Source organism: Vipera berus (genome assembly GCF_964194415.1).
Source record: "Vipera berus genome assembly, chromosome: Z".
Lineage (NCBI taxonomy): Eukaryota > Metazoa > Chordata > Lepidosauria > Squamata > Viperidae > Vipera > Vipera berus.
The window spans coordinates 131,974,491-131,991,733 of NC_138205.1; the positions used below are offsets into that span (position 1 = coordinate 131,974,491).

The window sequence follows — 17,243 nt, forward strand, 5'->3', positions numbered from 1 at the left end:
GGGGGGGGAAAAACAAACAACAACCCTCCCATTGGCTTTTGCAGGGGTCGCCTCGGGGTCGCCGTGGAAACTGCCTCCTCCTGCCTTTTATCTCCCTGGCGACCGGCAGGGATACCCAACCCGCTGGGTGATGGCTTAAGGGGCTTGCGGATTGCGGTGTTTTGTGCATCCTTCTGGCAATCAAGGGTGGAGGTTTCGGGACCTGGTGTGCTGGAGGAAAAGGGGGACACAAGGAGATTCTCTTTTTTTTGGGGAGGGGGGGCAAATAAAAGGGGTCGTTTGGGGCAGGACGTAAATTTGCGCGAGGACGTAAATCCGGGCCGTTAAATCGAGGACCGCACTCGGGGGGGGGGAAGAGGCGGAGGAGGCTGGGAAAGGCCGCTACTACGCCGTTACTCGCTCCCCCGCCCCTCCTTCGCCCCCCACCACCACCACGTTGAGGGGAAAAAAACAAAACAAAAAAACCACACTCGGAAAATCGGGCCACGAAAGAGAAGCCGGCGCCAAATCTGTAACAAAATATAGATATATATCTCCTTTAATTCCGCCGGAGTTTCACACTCGCTTCCCGTAGGAAAGTCTCCTCCTCCTCCTCTTCTTCCTCAAACGCCCCCCCCCCCACCCGAATCCCCACTCCGGGCAACAGGGCCGAGCCGTCCAATCCGATCCCCTTTTCGAGAAAACGTTCCCGGCGCCGAGTTCTTATCCCGCCAGATCTTTGGCCACGGCTTTCTGGATCTTGTCTTTGAGATATTGGCTTTTCTTCCAGTCCGTGTTCAGGTTGAACCACTCGTGGTAAGGCACCTGTTGGGAGGAGGAAGAGGAGGAGAGAGATGACGAGGTGGGAAGGCACCTCGGAGGTCATCTAGTCCAACCCGCTGCTCAGGCAGGAGAGCCTCGCACAATCACGAAAGGACAGAGGTGGAAGGGACCCCGGGAGGTCATCGAGTCCAGCCCGCTGCTCAAGCAGGAGATCCTTACAGAATCAATGAAGGACAGAGTTGGAAGGGACCCCGGGAGGTCATCTAGTCCAACCCGCTGCTCAGGCAGGAGATCCTTCCAGAATCATAGAATGACAGAGTTGGAAGGGACCCCGGGAGGTCATCTAGTCCAGCCCCCGTGCTCGAGCAAGAGACCCTGACGGAATCATAGAATGACCGAGTTGGAAGGGACCCTGGAGGTCATCTAGTCCATCCCTCGTGCTCAAGCAAGAGACCCTGACGGAATCATAGAATGACAAGAGTTGGAAGGGACCTCGGAGCTCATCTAGTCCAGCCCCCGTGCTCGAGCAGGAGAGTCTCACACAATCACGAAATGACAGAGATGGAAGGGACCTGGGAGGTCATCTAGTCCAACCCGCTGCTCAGGCAGGAGATCCTTCCAGAATCATAGAATGACAGAGTTGAAAGGGACTCCGGGAGGTCATCTAGTCCAGCCCCCGTGCTCGAGCAAGAGACCCTGACGGAATCATAGAATGACCGAGTTGGAAGGGACCCTGGAGGTCATCTAGTCCATCCCTCGTGCTCGAGCAAGAGACCCTGACAGAATCATAGAATGACAAGAGTGGGAAGGGACCTCGGAGCTCATCTAGTCCAGCCCCCGTGCTCGAGCAGGAGACCCCGACAGAATCACGGAAGGACAGAGGTGGAAGGGACCCTGGAGGTCATCTAGCCCAACCCCCTTGCTCAACCAGAAGACCCTTCCGGAATCATAGAATGACCGAGTTGGAAGGGACCTCGGAGGTCATCTAGTCCAACCCCCTGCTCAAGCGGGAGAGCCTTCAAGAATCATGGAAGGGCAGAGCCGGAAGGGACCCTGGAGGTCATCTATCCCGGACTCACCTCGACCACCAGAAAGCCAGCGGTTTGGATGTGCCGTCGGGCCATGACGAAGCGGCCCAGAAGATCTTTACTCCGGCTGCTGAAATTGGGGAATTCCCAGAGGAGAAAAGCAAGCCTGTCTCGGAGAAGGAAGGAAGGAAGGAAGGAAGGAGAGACAAAAGGGAGGCAGGGATGAAGGAAGGAAGGAAGGAAGGAGAGACAAAAGGGAGGGAGGGATGAAGGAAGGAAGGAAGGAGAGACAAAAGGGAGGGAGGGATGAAGGAAGGAAGGAAGGAAGGAAGGAGAGACAAAAGGGAGGCAGGGATGAAGGAAGGAAGGAAGGAAGGAGAGACAAAAGGGAGGGAGGGATGAAGGAAGGAAGGAAGGAGAGACAAAAGGGAGGGAGGGATGAAGGAAGGAAGGAAGGAAGGAAGGAAGGAGAGACAAAAGGGAGGGAGGGATGAAGGAAGGAAGGAAGGAAGGAGAGACAAAAGGGAGGGAGGGATGAAGGAAGGAAGGAAGGAGAGACAAAAGGGAGGGAGGGATGAAGGAAGGAAGGAAGGAAGGAAGGAGAGACAAAAGGGAGGCAGGGATGAAGGAAGGAAGGAAGGAAGGAGAGACAAAAGGGAGGGAGGGATGAAGGAAGGAAGGAAGGAGAGACAAAAGGGAGGGAGGGATGAAGGAAGGAAGGAAGGAAGGAAGGAAGGAGAGACAAAAGGGAGGGAGGGATGAAGGAAGGAAGGAAGGAAGGAGAGACAAAAGGGAGGGAGGGATGAAGGAAGGAAGGAAGGAAGGAAGGAAGGAAGGAAGGAGAGACAAAAGGGAGGTAGGGATGAAGGAAGGAAGGAAGGAAGGAGAGACAAAAGGGAGGGAGGGATGAAGGAAGGAAGGAAGGAAGGAGAGACAAAAGGGAGGTAAGGATGAAGGAAGGAAGGAAGGAAGGAAGGAGAGACAAAAGGGAGGGAGGGATGAAGGAAGGAAGGAAGGAAGGAAGGAGAGACAAAAGGGAGGGAGGGATGAAGGAAGGAAGGAAGGAAGGAAGGAGAGACAAAAGGGAGGTAGGGATGAAGGAAGGAAGGAAAGAAGGAGAGACAAAAGGGAGGGAGGGATGAAGGAAGGAAGGAAGGAAGGAAGGAAGGAAGGAAGGAAGGAAGGAAGGAAGGAAGGAGAGACAAAAGGGAGGTAGGGATGAAGGAAGGAAGAAAGGAAGGAAGGAAGGAAGGAGAGACAAAAGGGAGGTAGGGATGAAGGAAGGAAGGAAGGAAGGAGAGACAAAAGGGAGGGAGGGATGAAGAAAGGAAGGAAGGAAGGAAGGAAGGAAGGAAGGAAGGAAGGAAGGAAGGAGAGACAAAAGGGAGGTAGGGATGAAGGAAGGAAGGAAGCAAGGAAGGAAGGAAGGAAGGAGAGACAAAAGGGAGGGAGGGATGAAGGAAGGAAGGAAGGAAGGAGAGACAAAAGGGAGGTAGGGATGAAGGAAGGAAGGAAGGAAGGAAGGGAGAGAAAAGGGAGGGAGGGATGAAGGAAGGAAGGAAGGAGAGACAAAAGGGAGGGAGGGATGAAGGAAGGAAGGAAGGAAGCAAGGAAGGAAGGAAGGAGAGACAAAAGGGAGGAAGGGAGGAAGGAAGGAAGGAAGGAAGGAAGGAGAGACAAAAGGGAGGGAGGGATGAAGGAAGGAAGGAAGGAGAGACAAAAGGGAGGGAGGGATGAAGGAAGGAAGGAAGGAAGCAAGGAAGGAAGGAAGGAGAGACAAAAGGGAGGAAGGGAGGAAGGAAGGAAGGAGAGACAAAAGGGAGGGAGGGATGAAGGAAGGAAGGGAGGGAGGAAGGAAGGGAGGAAGGAAGGAAGGAAGGAAGGAGAGACAAAAGGGAGGGAGGGAGGAAGGAAGGAAGGAAGGAAGGAAGGAAGGAGAGACAGAAGGGAGGGAGGGATGAAGGACAGAGGGAAGGAAGGAGGAAGGAAGGAGAAAAAGAAAGGAAGAACAAACAAAGAAAGGGAGGGAGGAGAAAGAAGGGAGGGATGGAATGAGGAAGGACAAGGAAAGAAAGGAAAAAAGTACAAAGAGAAGGAGAAAGGGAAGAAATGAAGGGGAGACAAAAGGGAGGGAGGGATGAAGGACGGAAGGAAGGAAGGAAGGAAGGAAGAAAGGAATAAAAAAGGAAGGATGGAAAAAAGAGGGAGGGAGGGAGGACAAAGAAGGGAGGAGGGAGGGAGGAAGGAAAGGGAGGAAGGAAGGACAAAGAAGGAAGGAGAGAGAGAAGGCAGGATGGAAGGACGAAGGAAAAAGGGAGGGAGAAAGAAGGAAGGAAGGAGAAAGAAGGTAGGGAGGGAGGGAGGGAGGGAGGAAGGAAAGAGAAATAAGAATAATCAACCAATCAACTCAGAGAAAGGATCACATGTGGGCAGGGGGGGGAGATTGTGCTTCTGAGGACCCCCCCCCAGTCTTTCTTCCTCCTCCTCCTCCTCCTCCTCCTCCTTCCTCCCAGCATGATGACGTTCCCTAGTTGGGTCATGAGACGTCCGCAACATCGATATCATCTTTCTATCTGTCTCTTATTTATCTATCATCTATATCATCTTTCACTATATCTTATCTATCTATCTATCTATCTATCTATCTATCTATCTATCTATCTATCTATCTATCATCTATCTATCTATCTATCTATCTATCTATCTATCTATCTATCTATCATCTATCTATTTTTACTACCTGGCTACTTCTGGGGTAGTAAACACCTCCTCCTTAACCCCCCCCCCTACACCTTTCCTACCTCTAGGAAGTCTCTCACCTTCTGCACCCCGCCTCCGTAGACGGCTGCTCCCCCGAGGAAGCCTGAAGCTCGACCCCCGTGAGCGGGTTGTTTTCGGAGTCCAGCACCATCTCGGCGTCTGCAAAGAGAGAGAGAACCCCCCCCCGCCTTTTGTTTCCGTACCGGGGGAAAATCTTCGCTTTGCGACCACGAAGGCACACCCCTACCCCACCAAATTCTCCTGCTAAGCGAGACGATTCCCTTCCGAGGAGGTTGTTGCCCCGATTGGATGATCTCACTGCCCCCAACCCCACCCCCCAGGTCCCTTAAGCGAACCCCTGCAGGCAGGAAGTTTGGAAGCGAATCGGGCTTTCCCCCCCTCCCCCGCGCCATCTGACGGTCGCAAAAGGAGAAACATGCAACTGTCGTAAAGACGAGTCGGTTTGCCAAGCGTCTGAATTCCCACTCCCCCCCCCGTGGTGCGGGGAGGGGAGGAACGAGGGGAAACGGTCGTTAAAACGGGGGGTCAAAAACTCACCGCACCCGCGTCTCGCTTAGCGACGGAAAGGCCGGCGTCGCACGTTCGAAGCACACGGGGAAATCCGAGGCCGAGGTTCTACCTGGAGGTCGGGAGCGAAGGGGATTCTCCCACCCTCCCCAAAACCGTGTGTGTGTGTGTTTGTGTGTGGGTCTCACCGAGTTTCCAGCCGTACGGCGTCTCCACGTTGAAGCGGAGCCTCGCCTCCTCGCCGGCCACTTTGGCGAGGACGGCGTTGACGTCGGTCTGGAGGGAAGTCGGGGTCCGGGTCAGCCCCAAATCCTGGAGGGTCAGCCGGTCCGGCGGGAGGAAGGGGCCGGCGTAACCGGGAGACTCCAGCTGGGCCGTGGCGTTGATGTGCATCAGCTTCAGCCAGGCGTTCTGACGAGCCGGCGTCCAGTTGCCTGCGGAGGGGGAAACGGGCGCGGAAGGAATAGGGCCGGGAAGGGACCTCGGGAGGCCATCCAGTCTGCCCCCCCTCCTCCTCCTCCCCGCGTCCCCTCGCTGGGAGGCAAAAGGAGTGCTTCGGGGCACCCCAGCGGCCTCTCGACGTTGGTTTTTTTTTCCCCCGTCTTTCTCCTGCCCTCCTTCTCTAGATTTCCCTCGTTTCCTTCCTTCGTTCCTTCCTTCCGTGACTTTCCTCCCTTCCTCCTTTTCCTTCTTTCCTTCCATGACTTCCTTCCTTCCCCCTCCCTCCCTGTATTCCTTCCTTCCTTCCATGATTTTCCTCCCTCCCTCTTCTCCTTCCTTCCTTCCATCCCCCTCCCTCCCTGTATTTCCTTCCTTCCTTCCTTCCTTCTTCCCTCCCTTCCCTCCCGTCTCTTTCCATTCCTTTCCTTTTCCTTCACTCTCTTTTCAGAGAATAACTCGAACCCTTAACCCTGAAGGAATCGTTAAGACTCATGGAGGTGGACGGGACCTCGGAGGTCATCTAGTCCAGCCCCCTGCTCGAGCGGGCGACCCCTACAGAATAATAGACCTGTGGAGGTGGACGGGACCTCGGAGGTCATCTACTCCAACCCCCTGCTGAAACGGGCGACCCCTACGGAATCATAGACTCATGGAGGTGGATGGGACCTCGGAGGTCATCCAGTCCAACTCCCTGCTCAAACGGGCAACCCTTTACAGAATCATAAACGAATGGAGGTGGACGGGACCTCAGGGGTCATCTAGTCCAACCCCTTGCTTGAGCAGGCAGCCTTTAAAGAATCATAGACTCATGGACGGGACCTCAGAGGTCATCCAGTCCAACCCCATGCTTGAGCGGGTAACCTTTAAAGAATCATAGACTCATGGAGGTGGACGGGACCTCAGAGGTCATCTAGTCCAACCCCATGCTCGGGCGGGCAACCTTTAAAGAATCATAGACTCATGGAGGTGGACGGGACCTCAGAGGCCATCTAGTCCAACCCCCTGCTCAAACAGGCGACCCTTAGAGAATCATACTCATGGAGGTGGACGGGACCTCACAGGCCATCTAGTCCAACCCCCTGCTCAAACGGGCGACCCTTACAGAATGATACTCATGAAGGTGAATGGGACCTCAGAGGTCATCTAGTCCAACCCCTTGCTCGAGCAGGCCACCCTTACAGAATCCTACTCATGGAGGCGGACGGGGCCCCGGAGGTCATCCAGTCCAACCCCATGCTCGGGCGGGCAACCTTTAAAGAACCATAGACTCATGGAGTTGGATGGGACCTCAGAGGTCATCCAGTCCAACCCCATGCTCGGGCGGGCAACCTTTAAAGAATCATAGACTCATGGAGGTGGACGGGACCTCAGAGGTCATCTAGTCCAACCCCATGCTCAGGCAGGCAACCTTTAAAGGATCATAGACTCATGGAGGTGGACGGGACCTCAGAGGTCATCTAGTCCAACCCCATGCTCGAGCGGGCGACCCTTACAGAATCATACTGATGAAGGTGAATGGGACCTCAGAGGTCATCTAGTCCAACCCCTTGCTCGAGCGGGCCACCCTTACAGAATCATACTCATGGAGGCGGATGGGACCCCGGAGGTCATCCAGTCCAACCCCATGCTTGAGTGGGCAACTTTTAAAGAATCATAGACTCATGGAGGTGGACGGGACCTCAGAGGTCATCTAGTCCAACCCCATGCTCAGGCAGGCAACCTTTAAAGGATCATAGACTCATGGAGGTGGACGGGACCTCAGAGGTCATCTAGTCCAACCCCATGCTCGAGCGGGCGACCCTTACAGAATCATACTGATGAAGGTGAATGGGACCTCAGAGGTCATCTAGTCCAACCCCATGCTCGAGCGGGCGACCCTTACAGAATCATACTGATGAAGGTGAATGGGACCTCAGAGGTCATCTAGTCCAACCCCATGCTCAGGCAGGCAACCTTTAAAGAATCATAGACTCATGGAGGTGGACGGGACCTCAGAGGTCATCTAGTCCAACCCCATGCTCAGGCAGGCAACCTTGAAAGGATCATAGACTCATGGAGGTGGACGGGACCTCAGAGGTCATCTAGTCCAACCCCATGCTCAGGCAGGCAACCTTTAAAGGATCATAGACTCATGGAGGTGGACGGGACCTCAGAGGTCATCTAGTCCAACCCCATGCTCGAGCGGGCGACCCTTACAGAATCATACTCATGAAGGTGAATGGGACCTCAGAGGTCATCTAATCCAACCCCTTGCTCGAGCGGGCCACCCTTACAGAATCATACTCATGGAGGCGGACGGGACCTCGGAGGTCATCCAGTCCAACCCCCCCCGCTCAAGTCAGTGTACCACGCTGAGGAGGCCGTGTGTGTGTGGGGGGGGCGGAGTAATCCGATAGTAAGTTTACTCCAAGCTAGTAAACTCCCCACCCGCCCTCACCGGACCCGGCTTCGGACGGACTTCAAACTCTTCCTACCGAAGAAAGGGGAGTAAAACGTGGGCAGCAAAACGCTCTGGAAGTGGACGGCTTCCGCTTGCTGCAAGACGCACAACGACCAGACCAGGTCGACCAGCGAGGAAGGATCGAGGCTGCCGAGTTGACCGTCCAGGATGTGGTGGCTCTGGAGGAGAGAAGAGGGCGAAGGGCAGAAGGGAGAGAGTGAAGCGAGGAAAGGGGTGGGGGGGCGTTTCATCCCCGGCCCGGCTTGTACGCCTCTCTTCCTACTTCCTGTGAATGCGCCCCCGAGATCTCGCCGGTCGGACGTCTTTTCCGGTGACTCCCCTTGCAAGTTCCTTCTAGGGCTCTGCGTCTGCCTGGCTTCTCCCCCTTCCTTTGTTCCTTCCTTTTCCTTCCTTCCTCCCCATCTCCTTCCTCTTTGCCTTTCCTTTCTTCCTTTTCCTTCCTCCCCATCTCCTTCCTTCCTTTCCTTATTTGCCTTCCTTCCTTCCTCCCCATCTCCTTCCTTCCCTTCCTTCCTTCTTCCTTCCTTCCTCCCCATCCCCTTCCTTTCTTTTCCTTCCTTCCTCCTTTCCCTTTCCTTCCTTCCTCTTCCCCTTCTTCTTCCTTCCTCCTTTCCCTTCCTTCCCTTTTCTTCCTTCTTCCTTCCCTTTCCTCTCCTTCCATTCTTTTCCTTCCTTCCTCCCCATCTCCTTCCTTCCTTTGTTCCTTTCCCTTCCTTCCTTTTTCCTTCTTCCTTTCCTCCTTTTCCTTCCTTCCCATTTACTCCTTCCTCCTTTCTTTCCTTCCATTCCTTCTTTTCCTTCCTTTTCCTTCCTTTTCCTTCCTTCCTCCCCATCTCCTTCCTCTTTGCCTTTCCTTTCTTCCTTTTCCTTCCTCCCCATCTCCTTCCTTCCTTTCCTTATTTGCCTTCCTTCCTTCCTCCCCATCTCCTTCCTTCCCTTCCTTCCTTCTTCCTTCCTTCCTCCCCATCCCCTTCCTTTCTTTTCCTTCCTTCCTTCTTTCCCTTTCCTTCCTTCCTCTTTCCCTTCTTCTTCCTTCCTCCTTTCCCTTCCTTCCCTTTTCTTCCTTCCTCTTTCCCTTCCTCCCTTCTTTATATTTTATTTTATTTTTTCTATTTTTCTGTTCTATTCGATATTCGACATTCTGTTAAAATATCCCATTAAAATATTCTATTCTATCCAATGGTCTATTCTGTTCTCTTCCATTCCATATTCCATTTTCTTTTCTACTCTATTCTACTGCTAAGCTTGTAAGCCGCCCTGAGTCTTCGGAGAAGGGCGGGATATAAATGGGATTAAAATAAATAAAATAAATAAATAAAATAATTCTATTCCATTCCCATTCCACATTTTCTATTCTACTCTATTCTGTTTTCTATTCTCTATTCTGCTTTAAAAAAGGGACGCGGTGGCTCAGTGGGTTAGGACGCTGAGCTTGTCGATCAGAAGGTCGGCAGTTTGGCGGGTCGAATCCCGAGTGCCGCGTAACAGTGAGAGCGCCTGTTACGCGTCCCAGCTTCTGCCAACCTAGCAGTTCGAAAGCACGTAAAAAATGCAAGTAGGAAAATAGGGACCGCTCCGGTGGGAAGGTAACAGCGTTCCGTGCGCCTTTGGCGTCTAGTCATGCCAGCCACATGACCACGGAGACGTCCTCGGACAAGCGCTGGCTCTTGGGCTTTGAAACGGAGATGAGCACCGGCCCCGAGAGTCGGAAATGACTAGCACGCATGTGCGGGGGAACCTTTACCTTTACTTTATGTATATATATATACGTATACATATACATATACACACACACACACACACACACACACATATATACACACACATCTACACACGTATACACACACAGACACACACATATATAAATTATTCAAATTGCTAATAAAGAATTTTTTTAGGGAGGCTAAAATAAATAAAATAAATTCTTTATTAGCAATTTGAATAATTTACACAAATAATGAGCTGTCATAAGTTGTGACTATAACCTGTGGATAGTCTTGAGTTAGGCCAAACAGGAAAGAAAGATTTAATTAGCAAGGCATATTCAAATGACTTGACAAATATTTTAACACACACACAAACACACACACACACAGACACACACACACAGACACAGACACACACACACATATACATATACATATATACATATATACATATATACATATATACATATATACATATATACATATATACATATATACATATATATATATATATATATATATATATATATATATATATATATATATATATATATATATATATATATATATATATATATATAAAAATATATAAATATATAAATATATAAATATATAAATATATAAATATATAAATGTTAGTAATTTACACAAATATATGAACTGTCCGGTGTGACTACAGCCTGTTCGATGGCCTTCAAGATAGGCTGAAAACAGGAAATATTTGCCCCATGTTTGGGGCCTAGCAAGGTAATCTAAATAGTTAACATTTGACAAATATATAAATATATATATAAATACATACATATATATACACATACATATATATGCATACATATGCATATATATATATATATATATATATATATATATATATATATATATATATATATATATATATATATATATATATATATATATATATATATATATATATATATATATATATATATATATGTTTCAAATGTTAACTATTTAGATTACCTTGCTAGGCCCCAAACATGGGGCAAATCTTTATTTCCTGTTTTCAGCCTATCTTGAAGGCTATCAAACAGGCAGTAGTCACACCGGACAATTCATATATTTGTGTAAATTACTAACAAAGAATTAAAGGGAAACTGAGATGCATTTCTGACTCCTTAGTATAGCTGACTGATGACGACTAAGGAGTCAGAAATTCTTTATTAGCAATTTGAATAATTTGCACAAATAATGAGCTGTCATAAGTTGACTAGTTCCTGTGGATAAGCCCTGAGCCGGGCCAAAACAGGAATGAAAGAGTTAATTAGCAAGGTCCATTCAAAAAAGCCTTGACAAATACTTAAACATACATTTGCCTTGCCTTCTAGCTAATATAAGAGAGACAGAACCTGTGGCTCAGGAGGTTAAAACACTCCCTGATATACAATCAGCCCGGGTTCGAATCTCAGATAAAGGGTATGACTAACTGATGAGAACATAAATAGTTCGAAATGATCATCTTAGCCTCCCAAATTCTTTATTAGCAATTTGAATAATTTGCACAAATAATGAGCTGTCATAAGTTGACTAGTTCCTGTGGATAAGCCCTGAGCCGGGCCAAAACAGGAATGAAAGAGTTAATTAGCAAGGTCCATTCAAAAAAGCCTTGACAAATACTTAAACATACATTTGCCTTGCCTTCTAGCTAATATAAGAGAGACAGAACCTGTGGCTCAGGAGGTTAAAACACTCCCTGATATACAATCAGCCCGGGTTCGAATCTCAGATAAAGGGTATGACTAACTGATGAGAACATAAATAGTTCGAAATGATCATCTTAGCCTCCCAAATTCTTTATTAGCAATTTGAATAATTTGCACAAATAATGAGCTGTCATAAGTTCACTAGTTCCTGTGGATAAGCCCTGAGCCGGGCCAAAACAGGAATGAAAGAGTTAATTAGCAAGGTCCATTCAAAAAAGCCTTGACAAATACTTAAACATACATTTGCCTTGCCTTCTAGCTAATATAAGAGAGACAGAACCTGTGGCTCAGGAGGTTAAAACACTCCCTGATATACAATCAGCCCGGGTTCGAATCTCAGATAAAGGGTATGACTAACTGATGAGAACATAAATAGTTCGAAATGATCATCTTAGCCTCCCAAATTCTTTATTAGCAATTTGAATAATTTGCACAAATAATGAGCTGTCATAAGTTGACTAGTTCCTGTGGATAAGCCCTGAGCCGGGCCAAAACAGGAATGAAAGAGTTAATTAGCAAGGTCCATTCAAAAAAGCCTTGACAAATACTTAAACATACATTTGCCTTGCCTTCTAGCTAATATAAGAGAGACAGAACCTGTGGCTCAGGAGGTTAAAACACTCCCTGATATACAATCAGCCCGGGTTCGAATCTCAGATAAAGGGTATGACTAACTGATGAGAACATAAATAGTTCGAAATGATCATCTTAGCCTCCCAAATTCTTTATTAGCAATTTGAATAATTTGCACAAATAATGAGCTGTCATAAGTTGACTAGTTCCTGTGGATAAGCCCTGAGCCGGGCCAAAACAGGAATGAAAGAGTTAATTAGCAAGGTCCATTCAAAAAAGCCTTGACAAATACTTAAACATACATTTGCCTTGCCTTCTAGCTAATATAAGAGAGACAGAACCTGTGGCTCAGGAGGTTAAAACACTCCCTGATATACAATCAGCCCGGGTTCGAATCTCAGATAAAGGGTATGACTAACTGATGAGAACATAAATAGTTCGAAATGATCATCTTAGCCTCCCAAATTCTTTATTAGCAATTTGAATAATTTGCACAAATAATGAGCTGTCATAAGTTGACTAGTTCCTGTGGATAAGCCCTGAGCCGGGCCAAAACAGGAATGAAAGAGTTAATTAGCAAGGTCCATTCAAAAAAGCCTTGACAAATACTTAAACATACATTTGCCTTGCCTTCTAGCTAATATAAGAGAGACAGAACCTGTGGCTCAGGAGGTTAAAACACTCCCTGATATACAATCAGCCCGGGTTCGAATCTCAGATAAAGGGTATGACTAACTGATGAGAACATAAATAGTTCGAAATGATCATCTTAGCCTCCCAAATTCTTTATTAGCAATTTGAATAATTTGCACAAATAATGAGCTGTCATAAGTTGACTAGTTCCTGTGGATAAGCCCTGAGCCGGGCCAAAACAGGAATGAAAGAGTTAATTAGCAAGGTCCATTCAAAAAAGCCTTGACAAATACTTAAACATACATTTGCCTTGCCTTCTAGCTAATATAAGAGAGACAGAACCTGTGGCTCAGGAGGTTAAAACACTCCCTGATATACAATCAGCCCGGGTTCGAATCTCAGATAAAGGGTATGACTAACTGATGAGAACATAAATAGTTCGAAATGATCATCTTAGCCTCCCAAATTCTTTATTAGCAATTTGAATAATTTGCACAAATAATGAGCTGTCATAAGTTGACTAGTTCCTGTGGATAAGCCCTGAGCCGGGCCAAAACAGGAATGAAAGAGTTAATTAGCAAGGTCCATTCAAAAAAGCCTTGACAAATACTTAAACATACATTTGCCTTGCCTTCTAGCTAATATAAGAGAGACAGAACCTGTGGCTCAGGAGGTTAAAACACTCCCTGATATACAATCAGCCCGGGTTCGAATCTCAGATAAAGGGTATGACTAACTGATGAGAACATAAATAGTTCGAAATGATCATCTTAGCCTCCCAAATTCTTTATTAGCAATTTGAATAATTTGCACAAATAATGAGCTGTCATAAGTTGACTAGTTCCTGTGGATAAGCCCTGAGCCGGGCCAAAACAGGAATGAAAGAGTTAATTAGCAAGGTCCATTCAAAAAAGCCTTGACAAATACTTAAACATACATTTGCCTTGCCTTCTAGCTAATATAAGAGAGACAGAACCTGTGGCTCAGGAGGTTAAAACACTCCCTGATATACAATCAGCCCGGGTTCGAATCTCAGATAAAGGGTATGACTAACTGATGAGAACATAAATAGTTCGAAATGATCATCTTAGCCTCCCAAATTCTTTATTAGCAATTTGAATAATTTGCACAAATAATGAGCTGTCATAAGTTGACTAGTTCCTGTGGATAAGCCCTGAGCCGGGCCAAAACAGGAATGAAAGAGTTAATTAGCAAGGTCCATTCAAAAAAGCCTTGACAAATACTTAAACATACATTTGCCTTGCCTTCTAGCTAATATAAGAGAGACAGAACCTGTGGCTCAGGAGGTTAAAACACTCCCTGATATACAATCAGCCCGGGTTCGAATCTCAGATAAAGGGTATGACTAACTGATGAGAACATAAATAGTTCGAAATGATCATCTTAGCCTCCCAAATTCTTTATTAGCAATTTGAATAATTTGCACAAATAATGAGCTGTCATAAGTTGACTAGTTCCTGTGGATAAGCCCTGAGCCGGGCCAAAACAGGAATGAAAGAGTTAATTAGCAAGGTCCATTCAAAAAAGCCTTGACAAATACTTAAACATACATTTGCCTTGCCTTCTAGCTAATATAAGAGAGACAGAACCTGTGGCTCAGGAGGTTAAAACACTCCCTGATATACAATCAGCCCGGGTTCGAATCTCAGATAAAGGGTATGACTAACTGATGAGAACATAAATAGTTCGAAATGATCATCTTAGCCTCCCAAATTCTTTATTAGCAATTTGAATAATTTGCACAAATAATGAGCTGTCATAAGTTGACTAGTTCCTGTGGATAAGCCCTGAGCCGGGCCAAAACAGGAATGAAAGAGTTAATTAGCAAGGTCCATTCAAAAAAGCCTTGACAAATACTTAAACATACATTTGCCTTGCCTTCTAGCTAATATAAGAGAGACAGAACCTGTGGCTCAGGAGGTTAAAACACTCCCTGATATACAATCAGCCCGGGTTCGAATCTCAGATAAAGGGTATGACTAACTGATGAGAACATAAATAGTTCGAAATGATCATCTTAGCCTCCCAAATTCTTTATTAGCAATTTGAATAATTTGCACAAATAATGAGCTGTCATAAGTTGACTAGTTCCTGTGGATAAGCCCTGAGCCGGGCCAAAACAGGAATGAAAGAGTTAATTAGCAAGGTCCATTCAAAAAAGCCTTGACAAATACTTAAACATACATTTGCCTTGCCTTCTAGCTAATATAAGAGAGACAGAACCTGTGGCTCAGGAGGTTAAAACACTCCCTGATATACAATCAGCCCGGGTTCGAATCTCAGATAAAGGGTATGACTAACTGATGAGAACATAAATAGTTCGAAATGATCATCTTAGCCTCCCAAATTCTTTATTAGCAATTTGAATAATTTGCACAAATAATGAGCTGTCATAAGTTGACTAGTTCCTGTGGATAAGCCCTGAGCCGGGCCAAAACAGGAATGAAAGAGTTAATTAGCAAGGTCCATTCAAAAAAGCCTTGACAAATACTTAAACATACATTTGCCTTGCCTTCTAGCTAATATAAGAGAGACAGAACCTGTGGCTCAGGAGGTTAAAACACTCCCTGATATACAATCAGCCCGGGTTCGAATCTCAGATAAAGGGTATGACTAACTGATGAGAACATAAATAGTTCGAAATGATCATCTTAGCCTCCCAAATTCTTTATTAGCAATTTGAATAATTTGCACAAATAATGAGCTGTCATAAGTTGACTAGTTCCTGTGGATAAGCCCTGAGCCGGGCCAAAACAGGAATGAAAGAGTTAATTAGCAAGGTCCATTCAAAAAAGCCTTGACAAATACTTAAACATACATTTGCCTTGCCTTCTAGCTAATATAAGAGAGACAGAACCTGTGGCTCAGGAGGTTAAAACACTCCCTGATATACAATCAGCCCGGGTTCGAATCTCAGATAAAGGGTATGACTAACTGATGAGAACATAAATAGTTCGAAATGATCATCTTAGCCTCCCAAATTCTTTATTAGCAATTTGAATAATTTGCACAAATAATGAGCTGTCATAAGTTGACTAGTTCCTGTGGATAAGCCCTGAGCCGGGCCAAAACAGGAATGAAAGAGTTAATTAGCAAGGTCCATTCAAAAAAGCCTTGACAAATACTTAAACATACATTTGCCTTGCCTTCTAGCTAATATAAGAGAGACAGAACCTGTGGCTCAGGAGGTTAAAACACTCCCTGATATACAATCAGCCCGGGTTCGAATCTCAGATAAAGGGTATGACTAACTGATGAGAACATAAATAGTTCGAAATGATCATCTTAGCCTCCCAAATTCTTTATTAGCAATTTGAATAATTTGCACAAATAATGAGCTGTCATAAGTTGACTAGTTCCTGTGGATAAGCCCTGAGCCGGGCCAAAACAGGAATGAAAGAGTTAATTAGCAAGGTCCATTCAAAAAAGCCTTGACAAATACTTAAACATACATTTGCCTTGCCTTCTAGCTAATATAAGAGAGACAGAACCTGTGGCTCAGGAGGTTAAAACACTCCCTGATATACAATCAGCCCGGGTTCGAATCTCAGATAAAGGGTATGACTAACTGATGAGAACATAAATAGTTCGAAATGATCATCTTAGCCTCCCAAATTCTTTATTAGCAATTTGAATAATTTGCACAAATAATGAGCTGTCATAAGTTGACTAGTTCCTGTGGATAAGCCCTGAGCCGGGCCAAAACAGGAATGAAAGAGTTAATTAGCAAGGTCCATTCAAAAAAGCCTTGACAAATACTTAAACATACATTTGCCTTGCCTTCTAGCTAATATAAGAGAGACAGAACCTGTGGCTCAGGAGGTTAAAACACTCCCTGATATACAATCAGCCCGGGTTCGAATCTCAGATAAAGGGTATGACTAACTGATGAGAACATAAATAGTTCGAAATGATCATCTTAGCCTCCCAAATTCTTTATTAGCAATTTGAATAATTTGCACAAATAATGAGCTGTCATAAGTTGACTAGTTCCTGTGGATAAGCCCTGAGCCGGGCCAAAACAGGAATGAAAGAGTTAATTAGCAAGGTCCATTCAAAAAAGCCTTGACAAATACTTAAACATACATTTGCCTTGCCTTCTAGCTAATATAAGAGAGACAGAACCTGTGGCTCAGGAGGTTAAAACACTCCCTGATATACAATCAGCCCGGGTTCGAATCTCAGATAAAGGGTATGACTAACTGATGAGAACATAAATAGTTCGAAATGATCATCTTAGCCTCCCAAATTCTTTATTAGCAATTTGAATAATTTGCACAAATAATGAGCTGTCATAAGTTGACTAGTTCCTGTGGATAAGCCCTGAGCCGGGCCAAAACAGGAATGAAAGAGTTAATTAGCAAGGTCCATTCAAAAAAGCCTTGACAAATACTTAAACATACATTTGCCTTGCCTTCTAGCTAATATAAGAGAGACAGAACCTGTGGCTCAGGAGGTTAAAACACTCCCTGATATACAATCAGCCCGGGTTCGAATCTCAGATAAAGGGTATGACTAACTGATGAGAACATAAATAGTTCGAAATGATCATCTTAGCCTCCCAAATTCTTTATTAGCAATTTGAATAATTTGCACAAATAATGAGCTG

General features: G+C 46.1%; 1 protein-coding gene across 1 annotated transcript in view; it reads right to left on the bottom strand.

Annotated features, from left to right (window-relative positions):
- Positions 1-602: 602 nt before the first annotated feature.
- Positions 603-17,243, bottom strand: part of TBRG4 (transforming growth factor beta regulator 4) — a 25,387-nt gene continuing 8,746 nt past the window's right edge. The window contains exons 4-8 of the mRNA XM_081344932.1: positions 7,994-8,138; positions 5,267-5,512; positions 4,610-4,709; positions 1,842-1,956; positions 603-804 (exon numbers count right to left, since the gene is read on the bottom strand). Coding sequence (XP_081201058.1) covers positions 703-804; positions 1,842-1,956; positions 4,610-4,709; positions 5,267-5,512; positions 7,994-8,138 — 708 coding nt within the window. The 3' untranslated portion in view covers positions 603-702. The remainder of the gene's footprint in view (positions 805-1,841; positions 1,957-4,609; positions 4,710-5,266; positions 5,513-7,993; positions 8,139-17,243) is intronic.